At 40.0% G+C, this 13,468-nt stretch overlaps 1 protein-coding gene across 2 annotated transcripts; it reads left to right on the forward strand.

The window, feature by feature from the left end:
* Positions 1-504: 504 nt before the first annotated feature.
* Positions 505-13,369, forward strand: dnajc14 (DnaJ heat shock protein family (Hsp40) member C14). Of its 2 annotated transcripts, none has more exons than XM_039663343.2 (8): positions 505-605; positions 1,823-3,133; positions 5,772-5,870; positions 5,957-6,063; positions 7,254-7,373; positions 7,479-7,639; positions 7,722-7,824; positions 10,720-13,369. In XM_039663343.2, exons 2-8 carry the CDS (start codon positions 2,027-2,029, stop codon positions 11,024-11,026), a joined length of 2,004 nt encoding a protein of 667 aa, XP_039519277.2. In that variant the 5' UTR covers positions 505-605; positions 1,823-2,026; the 3' UTR covers positions 11,027-13,369. The 2 variants fall into 2 exon arrangements, with proteins under 2 accessions (XP_039519277.2, XP_039519278.2); XM_039663344.2 differs by having other exon boundaries at positions 550-890.
* The last annotated feature ends 99 nt before the right edge of the window (positions 13,370-13,468 follow it).

Raw genomic sequence — 13,468 nt, forward strand, 5'->3', positions numbered from 1 at the left:
TTAGTTACAGGAGACAAATTAGTTGTGTATTGAAACATTAAGATATATCTGACCAAAATGTCTCTGTCTTCCACAGAAGAGGGACAAAAAAAAAAGCAAATTATTTTACCATCCGACTTTACAGTAATTCAAATGTGTGTTTTTTTTTATTGGTAAGAAGATGCTTTTGAGGCAAGGAGGCAAGGAAAAATAATATTTTAAACATGTCAATTTGTTTTTTTGTTTGTTTGTTTTTTCTTCAGAGAAGACATAAAACAATCAAATTCCACCACAAACACCTTAAACATTGGGTTTTCATTTGTTTATGTAGGCCTAGGTAAACAATTCCTGCTTATATTAGCAATAATAGAGTTTTAAAAAATTCTGTAGATGCTATTTTATTTAGTTATTTGACAAATAGCACAAATATGTTTGTTATTGAATTTTCTATCTATCAGCTCCCCAAGCCACAGACTTTTTTACGAACACGTAGTCGATCGTGACGTCACCGTGTCCCAGATGACAGGAAAGGGTTAATTACACGGAACTGACGTTATGCTTGTGTGCTGGACTCGGAAGTGAACTGGAAAGAAGAGAGAAGGGACAGTTAAAGCAGTTAAAGATAGGTGAGAAAACAGGCTGAGCTGCTTCGAGCTCATGTTACACTCGAGATGAACTTTTCTGCCCGTGCACTGTTGTTGTTTTAGCGTCGGAAGGCAGGACTGCTAGCTGTAGATGTTCTCCAGTTAGCACGTCTGCTAAAGCAAAACAGCATCGTAAATGAAGAGATGAAACAAATATAAAGATTCTTAAACATTAACATTCACGAAATCACAACCACCGCGTGTAAACCTCAGTCGACAGCCGTTCAGGAGTCGACGCTCGTGTACTTTATCAGGACAGAGAGTTTAGTAAGTTCCAGCCTTGTTTACATTTCAGTTTCTGCTCCGTCTCTCAGGGATCTGGTCTGTCATAATAGCAAAGAAAAAAAAAAGATGGTTTGTAGTTTTAACTGTGTAACTTTAGGTCGTGTAGAACAGCAAACTTGTTGGCACTAACAGCGAAATGTGTTTTGTTTTCAACAAAGCGCAAAGTGAACCGGATAAATATAGTTCACAACAATTTGTTATTGGTACAAATCGTGGATGCATTATATTTTAGCACTGATTGGTTGTAAAAACGTCCAAGCGAATATATGTCAGATATTTAAGAATCCTCCATTGACCAAGAACATATAAAATATTTGGTGGTAACAATAAAATTGGCACCATACTCAAACAGTAAACCAAATATATCCCATGGTATCATGTACACTGTAATGGTAAAAAGGCAACAAAGTGGTGTAAAGGTAATTTTATTACAATTATGACTTACAATTATTACAATCAGTAAGTGCTCTTTCACATAGCATTACTGCACACAAATTCTGTGTGGCTCTTGCATGCAAACTAAATTATGGATGATAAGGCAGACATTTTAAATACATAGTTGAGCAAGAGGTTTCACGTCACATCTGACCTGGGTTAGCAATCATTGGATGTTTCAATCAAACAACAATTTAAAGAAATATTAACATACAGTAATAATCATGATATATTTAGAATGGGACTCGAGTGGACTCGGGAAAAAGTCAGATTCCTAATATGTTCGAGTACGAGTCAAAATGCACACGAGTCCATGACAAGATAGAGTCCGAGTCTCGAATACACAACGCTGGTTGTTGATGTAAAAGTTTTATAAGGCATTTTTTATGTTGTAGTGTATAATTTGCTAGATTACATCTTGAACATACAGTGTCTTACATTTATTTGAGTAATTTGACAGATTTTCTTTTCATTTGCAGGATGATGGTGTGATTTGGAAATGTTCATCTCTGATCGTCTGCAATGCTGGACATGCTGAAAACCCCATGTTGTGTTTCATTTGTGAATATGAGGCAGCTGTTAAATGCAATGCATGCTGCGTGTCTAAGTCTGCTGCCACCCTAAAGCTCATGATGGATATTTCCATGTCTGCCTTAAGTGTGAGGGAGTGAACGTGTGGATATATGAGCAAGATGGAAGAAGACATGGCAATACATTGGGAGACAGTAGAGGAAGGCACTGACTGTGGGCCGCCCATCGTTTCTCTAGCCAATCCGTGTCATGAAAATGACGGTCATGTGATGCCGCCTCAGGCACCTGACTGTGAACGTGAGGCGTTTGATGATTTGGATTGTGAATTCCCTGATGAAGACTTTGATTTGGAAGTAGATGAGAACGAAGAGCAAAACACCACAACTAAGGATCAGGAGGAAGATGGGAGTGCTGAAAAGGAGAAATGTGAACGAGAAGGGAAAAATGAATTGGAAAATGAGTTGAGGGGCGACGGAGAGTCTAGATCCCGCAATGCTGGAACCGGGAGGAAAGGAAAATCCAAGAAGGGTGGACCGGCACAGGGGCCTTGTGATCAAACGCCATCATGGACAGCTTCAATGTCTCATAGATCCTTCCTCCCATCGTCCGGGCCCAGCAGACACAAGCAGATGAAGCGCCGGAACCAGCATCTGCACAATCACAGCCGCGCACGAAGGAAAAACGGGAACCAGCTGGTCATGGTGTGTCGGGATTTCCTAGCGGAAATTGTCAGTCCCTGGTGCATTTCATGCATCCACATGGTCGTCGAACTCATCATTTCTTTGACACACAGATGTGGAGTCGTGGTGGAATCGTCTGGAATCGCGCTGTATGACTTCGGATCACGCATGCTATGCAAAGTCACCGATATTCCAGGCTTGACTCAAGATTTGAGGCGGATCCTGGACTGGAGCCGGTTTTCAGCTGTAGCTTTAATAGAAGGCATCGGCAGGACTTTGAGTTGGGCTCGACACGCAGCTCTCTCTGCTTTCAGATTTGTGTGCGCCACGCTAAGCATTGGCTCGCTGATGTTGAAGTGCGTCGTGGGAAGGCTGGCGGGAGAGAGAGGCAGAAAATGGTGGCTTGCCTTCCAAAGTAGCAGGGTTTGGCGGAAAGTGTCGGATCTGACCGCAAGGATTCACGGGTGTTTCTTTAAACAAGGCGCCGCGAATGACAGCTCAAATCCAGAGTCTCCCACCAGGGGGGCAGAGAAGTGGCAACCTGGAGAAGAGCTGCAGAGACTTCTGGCACTAGCCAAGGTAGTGATCTAGCATTTATGTCTGATGACTTGATTAACAAAGAGTTCAAGCACTATATTTTAAAGTAAAACTGCGCTACCTTTGTTTAAAGGTAGTGTAAAGTTTGGGGTCAGTAAGTTTATTATTAAAGGGGTACTATTATACTTTTCCAACTTCAGTTAGTGTGTAATGTTGCTGTTTGCGTTGGAAAAAAAAGATCTGCAAGGTTACAAATCTTAAAATCACCCAAAGGGATATATTTTTGATATAACAAAATCCACTTTCCAAGAACTGCAATGAACGGCTCATTCATTGAATCAGCTAACCAATCAGGTCAGCTAACCAATCACAACACATTGGTCCAGCTAACTAATTGCAACAAATTTGGCCAGCTAACCAATCACAACACATTGGTCCAGCTAACTAATTGCAACAAATTTGGCCAGCTAACCAATCACAACAAATTGGTCCAGCTAAGTAATCACAACAAATTGGTCCAGCTAAGTAATCACAACAAATTGGGCCATCTAACCAATCGCAACACATTGGGCCAGCTAACCAATCACAACGCATTTGACCAGCTAACCAGTCACAACACATTGGGCCAGCTAACCAATCACAACACATTGGGCCAGCTAACCAATCACAACACATTGGACCAGCTAACAAATCACAACACATTGGACCAGCTAACAAATCACAACACATTGGACAGCTAACCAATCACAACACATTGGCTTACTAACTAATCACAACAAATTGGGTCAGCAAACCAATCACAACACATTTGACCAGATAACCAATCACAATGCATTTGACCAGCTAACCAATCACAACAAATTGGTCCAGCTAAGTAATCACAACAAATTGGGCCATCTAACCAATCGCAACACATTGGGCCAGCTAACCAATCACAACGCATTTGACCAGCTAACCAGTCATAACATATTGGTCCAGCTAACAAATCACAACACATTGGGTCGGCTAACCAATCACAACACATTGGGTCGGCTAACCAATCACAACACATTGGGCCAGCTAACTAATCACAACACATTGGGTCAGCTAACCAATCACAACACATTGGACCTGCTAACCAATCACAACACATTGGACCAGCTAACCAATCACAACACATTGGACCAGCTAACCAATCACAACACATTGGCTTACTAACTAATCACAACAAATTGGGTCAGCAAACCAATCACAACACATTTGACCAGATAAGCAATCACAACACGTTGGGTCGGCTAACCAATCACAACACATTGGGTCAGCAAACCAATCACAACACATTTGACCAGATAAGCAATCACAACACGTTGGGTCGGCTAACCAATCACAACAAATTGGGTCAGCAAACCAATCACAACACATTTGACCAGATAACCAATCACAACGCATTTGACCAGCTAACCAATCACAACAAATTGGTCCAGCTAAGTAATCACAACAAATTGGGCCATCTAACCAATCGCAACACATTGGGCCAGCTAACCAATCACAACACATTGGGCCAGCTAACCAGTCATAACATATTGGTCCAGCTAACCAATCACAACACATTGGACCAGCTAACCAATCACAACACATTGGCTTACTAACTAATCACAACAAATTGGGTCAGCAAACCAATCACAACACATTTGACCAGATAAGCAATCACAACACGTTGGGTCGGCTAACCAATCACAACACATTGGGTCAGCTAACTAATCACAACACATTGGGTCAGCTAACCAATCACAACACATTGGACCAGCTAACCAATCACAACACATTGGACCAGCTAACCAATCACAACACATTGGACCAGCTAACCAATCACAACACACTGGTCCAGCTAACCAATCACAACACATTGGGTCAGATAACCAATCACAACACATTGGGCCAGCTAACCAATCACAACACATTGGGCCAGCTAACCAATCACAACACATTGGTCCAGCTAACCAATCACAACACATTGGTCCAGCTAACCAATCACAACACATTGGTCCAGCTAACCAATCACAACACATTGGGCCAGCTAACCAATCACAACACATTGGGCCAGCTAACCAATCACAACACATTGGGCCAGCTAACCAATCACAACACATTGGGTCAGCTAACCAATCACAACACATTGGTCCAGCTAACCAATCACAACACATTGGGTCAGCTAACCAATCACAACACACAAAATCAAGTATGAAAATATATTCTATGACACCCCAAAAACAAAATCAAGAAGACTTCGCAAAAGAGTAAAATAGAGCCCTTTTAATATTTTTGAAAGAAGTCGGACACAACAAGGCTGCAGGTTTTTTTTTTTTTTTCAGATTTGCTGCTCAAGGAACATTTCTTCTGATTATTATCAATATTGATAACAGTTGTGCTGCTTAATATTTTTGTGGAAACCGTCATACAAAATACGAAAATAAAAAAGAACTGATTCTGTGCATGACTTTGTTGATGAAGCTACAAAACAACCTTCATTTGTTGTTTAGTTGCCTTTTTTCATTATCACACAAAGATCAAGTGAGTTTTAGCTTTTATAGAATCCAGTTTCAAACTTCAATGGTATATGTAAATATAAAGCCTATTCATTTAGTAAGCTCTTAATGTGTTGCTTGTTTTACCCGTATTATCAACTGCTGTTCTGGTTCAGATCCCTGAAGAGGAGTTGGACCCATTTAATGTTCTCGGAGTGGATATTCATGCCTCTGAATCTGAACTCAAGAGAGCTTACAGGCAGCTGGCAGTACAGGTGAGATGAAACCTGTTTAATGTCTGTGTCGGATGAATTATGGGTTTTATGTGTTTGTCAAGATTTAATGGATTGTTTGCGTGCAGGTTCATCCTGACAAAAACAAGCACCCAGGCGCTGGCGAGGCCTTCAAGGTGTTAAGAGCAGCCTGGGACATCGTCAGTAACCCAGAGACACGGAGAGAGTATGAACTGTGAGTGCTTTTAGAAAACAACCAATCAGTTGGTTTACATAATTGCCACAAAAGAATTAAAGGGACCTATTGTTATTTTTTCCAATCTTCTAATCTTCTTTAGCGTGTAATGTTGCTGTTTGAGCATGAAAAAGCTCTTGTTCCTCCAGCAGGAGTTGTTCTCTATATCAGTGTCTCTGTTTCTCCCTGAGTTTTCTTCAGGGAACGAACACGTCACAATATTCCTCATTTAAATAATTCATACTCTGAATAAAGGGGCGGGGCCCGGTTGAGTTAGTTCGTAGTGTGTTGAAACGCATGGTTATGGTAAAGGGTGGGAAATTTCCCAAGCAACAGGAATTATGATCTTGATTATCTAACCTGTTTGGGTCACCATTGGGCTTTCAATTTGATTCTGGACTAACATTCGATAAGTAGGAGTTAAGTCAAGTTTTTTCTGTCTTCGTCACCTGGCTAAAAATCAAATAATTTCTCTTATACTATGTACAGCTCTGGTCAAACCATGGTGGTTTTTAAATGTGCTTTATAAAGAAAGAAAGAAAGAAAGAACATGCTGGAAGCGCTTGATTAATCACAACACACTGGTCCAGACGACCAATCCGAGCATACTGTGCTTTTCAGAAGGAGGGGCTTCATAGAGACAGGAACTAAAGGACTGGGAAAAGAGGAGCCGCAACAAGCCAAATATAAGTCAAATATGGGGAAAAAGCATGAAAACCTGCTCTAGTAGAGGCCAAAAACACAATGAAGACTCACTCCTCAATCAAAAGACAGAATTAAGAAAATAAAAAATTACTTGGTTATTTTTGGTTGACAACGTTTTTCCCCAAACACATTTTTTCCCAAATTCTCGTTACTGTAATTCTTTTTTGAAAAAATATTAAAGCATGTATTATACTTGATGTTAATTTCAACATTTACTAATTCATTAAGTCAAAACAACCTCGAGCTAACATGAAATAACGATGAACATTTGTATTTGTAATGTCAACAAATATGTATAATACCGTGAGAAATGTTTAGTTACACTGGATTTGAGTGTGTCCTTGTTACAGAGTAATTATACATTTAATTACCTCAATTAAGTTACTCAATTACAATATTAAGAATTCAACGAATTCCAAATGTGACGTGTACATGTTTCTTTGAAATGAGCACAAATGTCTTGTTTTTGTGTTCTCTGTCTGCAGGAAGCGTATGGCTGCTACAGAGCTTTCCAAATCCATGAATGAGTTCCTGACTAAACTACAGGACGACCTGAAGGAAGCCATGAACACAATGATGTGCACTAAATGTGAGGGCAAGCACAAGTGCGTATGACTGACATTGTCATCTCAGTCCTGTTCTTTCATTCAAGCTTCTGTTCTGTGTTGCATTACGTTTCTATGTTCACCTGAGCATGGTCTTTTCCCCAGGCGCTTTGAGATGGACCGTGAGCCTGGCGAGGCCCGATTCTGTGCTGAATGTAATAAGTGGCACAGTGCCGAGGAGGGAGACCTGTGGGCTGAATCTAGTATGCTAGGACTGCGCATCACGTACTTCGCCTTCATGGACGGCAAAGTCTTTGACATCACTGGTAGTCTATTGGCATCCACACCGTCAGATATTTGCATTATGTTGTATGCATATGTTGTACGCATGTCCCCATGTTCACACAGAGTGGGCCGGCTGTCAGCGCATAAGCATCTCTCCAGACACTCATCGCGTGCCATATCATATCTCTTTCGGCTCCAAAGGTAGCAGCAGCGCCAGCCGCCACAGGTAACCACTCGGACTTTCTTAATGAAAAGCATTATGACATCATCCACTACAGGGACTAAAAAGTCACTTATGCTCACCAAGGCTGCATTTATTTCATCTGTTTAGTATGTTAATACATTTAAAAATGCAATTTGTTCCTGTCATAGAAAGCAGAATTGGAAAACTCGATAAGTCGATCCCCGAACGCCGTTCACACAAGGTGCGTTCCATTCGACCGTAAGTGGACTGCGAAGTGGACTTCACAGGGTATTTCGCCATCTTAAGTGAGATTCCAATTCGAAGGGAACGAACATTTTCAGTTCGAAGGGCACTGCAAACGGCATAGGGAATAAGGGAACATTGGTACATCACTTCACAGGAAGTCAGTGAAGTCCACTTCAACTGATATACCGTGTTCAGGGAGTAGGGAGCAGTGAAAACTGCGTAGGGACCCTGTCGAATGGAACGCAGATCACTCAGCACGACGTTCGTGGTTTGACTTGTCGAGTCTGTTTTCTAAGATTGCACACAAAGTGAACTGTCCTTATAGACCATTTCACAAGATGTAAACAACACTGGTCCAGAAGCACTTCCTGTTTCAGTTTTTTAACACTACATAAAAGCTGGGATAAAATACAACCAACAGGACATTTAAAACTGAATCAAAAAGTTAAACAAACATCTTTAAGATGTTTTCTTTACATGGGAAATAAACTGAAACAGGAAGTGTTTCTGGACCAGTGTTGTTTACATCTTGTGAAATGGTCTATAAAGCAGGGCTTGACATTAACCTTTTTAGGCACTTGTCCTTCGGACAAGTAAATTTATGTTCCACTTGTCCATGCACAAAAGTCACTTGTCCGGGTAGAGATTTATAATTTTATCTAGGGCTGCACGATTTGGGGAAAATGTCATTGCGGTTATTGAGGTCAATATTGCGGTTGTGATATGCGATTGCGATATAATAAACAAATGGTTTCATGAATCAACTTGTTTGGTTCTAAACCAAATGCACACACAGATTAGTGATAATTCTGAAATTAGCAATAACAACTAAATGATTGATAACACCTATAATGATCAATAAGCCATTGATGTCTGGAATCTGGATAAAAATGAACTGTCTAACAGGTAGGACATATACAGAAATTGAATAAAGTTATCAGACAGTCTGCGCTGCATAAATCATAAATTATATATGGACTACTCCTTATTAAAGCTACACAAGTTCTTTAGTCAAGAGCAGTGAGCAATTTTCTCTGTTCCCTTTGTTCTTTCATTAATTTTACTGACCGAACGCTTTATTGGTAGCTGGCCCTTTAAGATCAGCCGCTGTGGACAGAAACGCGGATCTCATTCTCTCACAAATCACAACTCTTTATGTCCATCATAAGACTGCTCTTATGTTATGAAGATACTTGACAAAATGACATTTTGGCTTAATTGTGTGTGTTGTTGATGTTCGTTCAAGCGCGAAAGAGAACTTCTGTTCATGCGCATTATACTGGCGAAAAATGTGTTCGTTTCAAATCGGTAAAATTAAATCTGTAAAATAGATGTAACGAGTGGGACATAACTTGAAGTAACATGGCATTTTATTTTGTTTGAAATTTAACTTGTCCAGTCGGACAACTAATTTTCTCTTCTACTTGTCCTACAAAAAATCCACTTGTCCCGGACAAGCCTTAATGTCGAGCCCTGTAAAGTATCTTCTTATTAAACAGTCTGTACACTTACACAGTTCTCAATGCTTCGTTTTGCACGTATGGACCCTCATTATGTGACTGTGTTAGTGTGGGGCTATTTTGAGCCTTGTTAGTGGTATAAACTAGCAATTTTTTTTTTTTTCTTATTTTATGACCCCAGTACTAGCATTATCCACAAGTTTCCTACGCCCCATGAGGCCATGCGTCAAAAGTGGGCGCGACTTCCGGTTCGAAGTAAACAAAGCGCGATTTGACATGCTTGACACTCGTTCATTCAACAGTTGACAGTCATTCAAGTTATAGCGATCCAAACTAGCTAACGATGTGGGAACACAACCTCAACGAAATGAAAAAGGGTGAAGTAACAGTACCTTTACCCTCCGCGGTAGTTGATTGGGAGTATTATAATAACATTATTAATAATCAATACTCATCAAGGCATGTTGACAGACAGTTGTGCGAGCTGACAAACAAATAAAATAAAAAATACACACTTAGTCATTGTGCTTTGGAGTTTATTCAAAATTATAAATGAATGTGCTACTTGGCACATTTGGTATTCTGTCAACACAGGCTTTGATCCTGAGTTTAGGTGTAACATCAGAAGCGAACAGCCAATCACATGCTGAGAGAGTTTATAGAATATTAAGAATTTAAACAAATGTACACAGGAAGATTCGTCGTCTTTTGGGAGGTGATGGAAACTGTCGTTGGCAGGATCAGAGACGGGCTCTGGCAGGATCACTCAGATTTCGTTTTCAGCTTATGTTCAAAACAATCACGTTTAAGCCACTGAATTAGTTTAGTCCGGTTATACATACAACCGCGAACAGCACATGTTGTCCCTAAGCTCCGTAACGACATCTCTTATAAAGATTTGCGTCTTTAAATAGTAAAATAATTCTCCGAAAAACAGCTAGCCTCTTCGCTAACTAACACACAAAATACCATTGGAATGCTACTTCCGCCGCGTCACCGGAAGTTTCACCCACTTTATTTTTTACAGGAGCGCCCCTCGGAAACTTGTGGATACGCTAAACTCTTTACATTCGATTATCACGAAAACAAATCTCAGAAAACGGTTGACTAGGTACCGATGTTTTATTAGACGTAAAGAACTGCTTCTATGGCTCTCCTCATTTGGAAGTCGCTTTGGATAAAAGCGTCCGCTGAATGATTAAATGTAAATGTGAGCGTCTGTGTCCTCTAGACCCGCCCCAGATCATCCTGCAACTGGTGGCGGCTCGCCTGCGGACCTGCAGGACTTCTTCAGCCGCTTCTTCCAGGCCGGAGCTCCCAGTGACGCGTCTGCTAATGGAGGATTCTTCCCCTCGGGAAACCCCGCGCCTCACGCCTCCGCAGCCGCCGCAGGGACCGCACACATGTTCTCAGGGCCGGCTCCACAAACAGGGTTCTTCAGCCCGGGAGCCCAGCGGAGCGACCCCAGCGAACACTGGACTGAAGGAGGGAAACCCCCGCGCCGCCGCAAGAAAGTCCGCAAGCCATTCCAGCGCTGAGACAGGTACTATATTACGCAGGGGTGGAGCCATGCTGTGATTGGCCAACTAGTGCAACAAAACAAGGACAAAATCTCACTTCAGTGTTGGCGCTTTGAAGCTTCCTGATTAGAAAATGAAATGGCATTGAATTTCGTAGAGGAGCAAGCGAAAAGAGATCTTTTCGTTTCATGTTTGAAGGTATTTGTTCGGTTTTGTTATGACAAAAATCAATCAACATTCAAGCGTTTGAAATCCCATTCTTTGAAGAAACAGAAGGACTCGTGCGTAGAGACTCCTGGTGTATCTGAAGAATATTTGACCCAACGTTAAAAATTGATATTTACTCTCACCCTCATGTAGTTCCAAGCCTTTATGCCTTTTTATTTTTCATTGGACTTTTTTTTTTTTTTTTTTTTCAGCACAGCAAGAACGAAATACCCAATGTCGTAAAAGCAGTCCTTGTGACTTGATGTTTTGATGATGACGTTGTGTGACGACCCAAAGACCCGAATTCAAACCGTTCACTGTTTATGTTCTTCTGGGTTTAGGGTTGAAGAGGTCGTCCATTTTGTATCTTCCGTGGAGGGATGAATAGCAGTGAATAACTTTAGCTTTTGGAAAACTGCATGAAGTTTCTAAAAATTGTCCTTTTTGTGTTCTTCTAAATAACAGCATCAGAGTTTGGAACAAAGTGAGGGAAATGATGACCCATTTTTTTGGGTGTAGTTTTACTTTAAAGGTGTCTCTGTTTTTGTCAGGCTTGAATCTGATGGAAAGTGTTGGCTGAATGTTTTGTGATATAGTGTATAAATCACACGCAGACCTCAGGGATTCTTTTCTTTCTCTTCATCTGCTACTAGTAAGAGAACAGGAAGAAAACGTAGCTGTGATTTCCCAATGTTCCTGGGCGTATCGTTTAGATTCTGATTAAACCAGTTATTCAAGCCGCAGAGTTCAGCAGTTCAATATTAAAAACCAATCAGCGACAGGATTGGGTTATTATTCTTAAAACTGGGTCAATTGCTAACGTGATTGAATGGAAACTTGAATCAGAAGATGGAAGATTCTTGTGGGATTTTCTACGGAGGCGTATTGCATTCACTTGAAGAAAAAAAAATCTACTCTGTTTTTCTGAATTAACGAGTTGATTATCTCAGAATTACGAGAGAATTTTTCATGGTAAAAAGTTTTTGCTCTGTTTTTCTATAATGAGTTAATTTTTCATGAGAAAAAAAAGTTTTGCTCTTTTTCTGAATTAACGAGTTAATTTTTCATGAGAAAAATTTTTTTGCTCTGTTTTTCTGAATTAACGAGTTAATTTTTCATGAGGAAAAAAGTTTTTGCTCTGTTTTTCTGAATGAAAAAAATTTCCATTTTGAGGACTTTGAAAAACAGAGCAAAAACTTTTTTCCTCATGAAAAATTAACTTGTTAATTCAGAAAAACAGAGCAAAAAAAATTCCATGAAAAATGAACTTGTAAATTAAAAAAAAAAACAGAGCAAAAACTTTTTTTCTCAGGAAAAATTAACTCATTAATTCAGAAAAACAGAGCAAATTTTTTTTCTCATGAAAAATTAACTTGTTAATTCAGAAAAACAGAGCAAAAACTTTTTTTCTCACGAAAAAGTAACTCATTAATTCAGAAAAACAGAGCAAAAAAATTTTCTCATGAAAAATTAACCTGTTAATTCAGAAAAACAGAGCAAAAACTTTTTTCCATGACAAATTATCTCATAATTCTGAGATAATTAACTTGTTAATTCAGAAAAACAGAGTAGATTTTCTTTTCTTCAAGTGAATGCAATACGCCAATACGTTATTTTCCCATTAAACGCAATCGCGTCATGTTTCGCCGGGGCGCCGGAGAAAAAACACATTAAAGTTCGAGTTCAAGCACAAATGAAATGATGTAGACCTTAGATGTCTGCATGCATAGATTTTGAAGTCAAGTTCAAAATTGGGTTTTGATGTGAAAATCCCAGAGCCTCCCTTTAAGAAGTCCATTTTTAATTTTTTGACCACTTCTTAACACTCAGGAATCATCTTAAAAGATTTTTTCATGCATCTGCCAGAGCGTCTCTCTCACTCTTTCCAGGCCAACAGATTCATTAGTGTCCAATCCTGACATCTTGCTTTTGTGTGCGTTTCTTTATTTTACACTCGGCCCAATACACGTTACAGCTTTGCCTCTGTACAGCTGAAACATACTAATGCATAATGTGTTGAGGGTCATGTGTTCTCAAGAGATGTTTCATGATCTCTCTGTTCAGATTTACGTATAACTCCTGTTAAATGCGCTTGTTTAACAACAGTCTTTAAAGGAAATGATCAGTTGCAACAATAAAGCGATTTGAAGAGGCTCTACTCTCCAGAAATGAAATCAAATTGGTGTTTTGCTCTTTGTCAATGATCTTTAAGCCTGTCAATCCACTGTAAACAGTGTAGCGATGGGTATAATG

Source organism: Pimephales promelas, chromosome 21 (genome assembly GCF_988280905.1).
Source record: "Pimephales promelas chromosome 21, fPimPro1.hap1.1, whole genome shotgun sequence".
In the NCBI taxonomy this organism is placed as follows: Eukaryota; Metazoa; Chordata; class Actinopteri; order Cypriniformes; family Leuciscidae; genus Pimephales; species Pimephales promelas.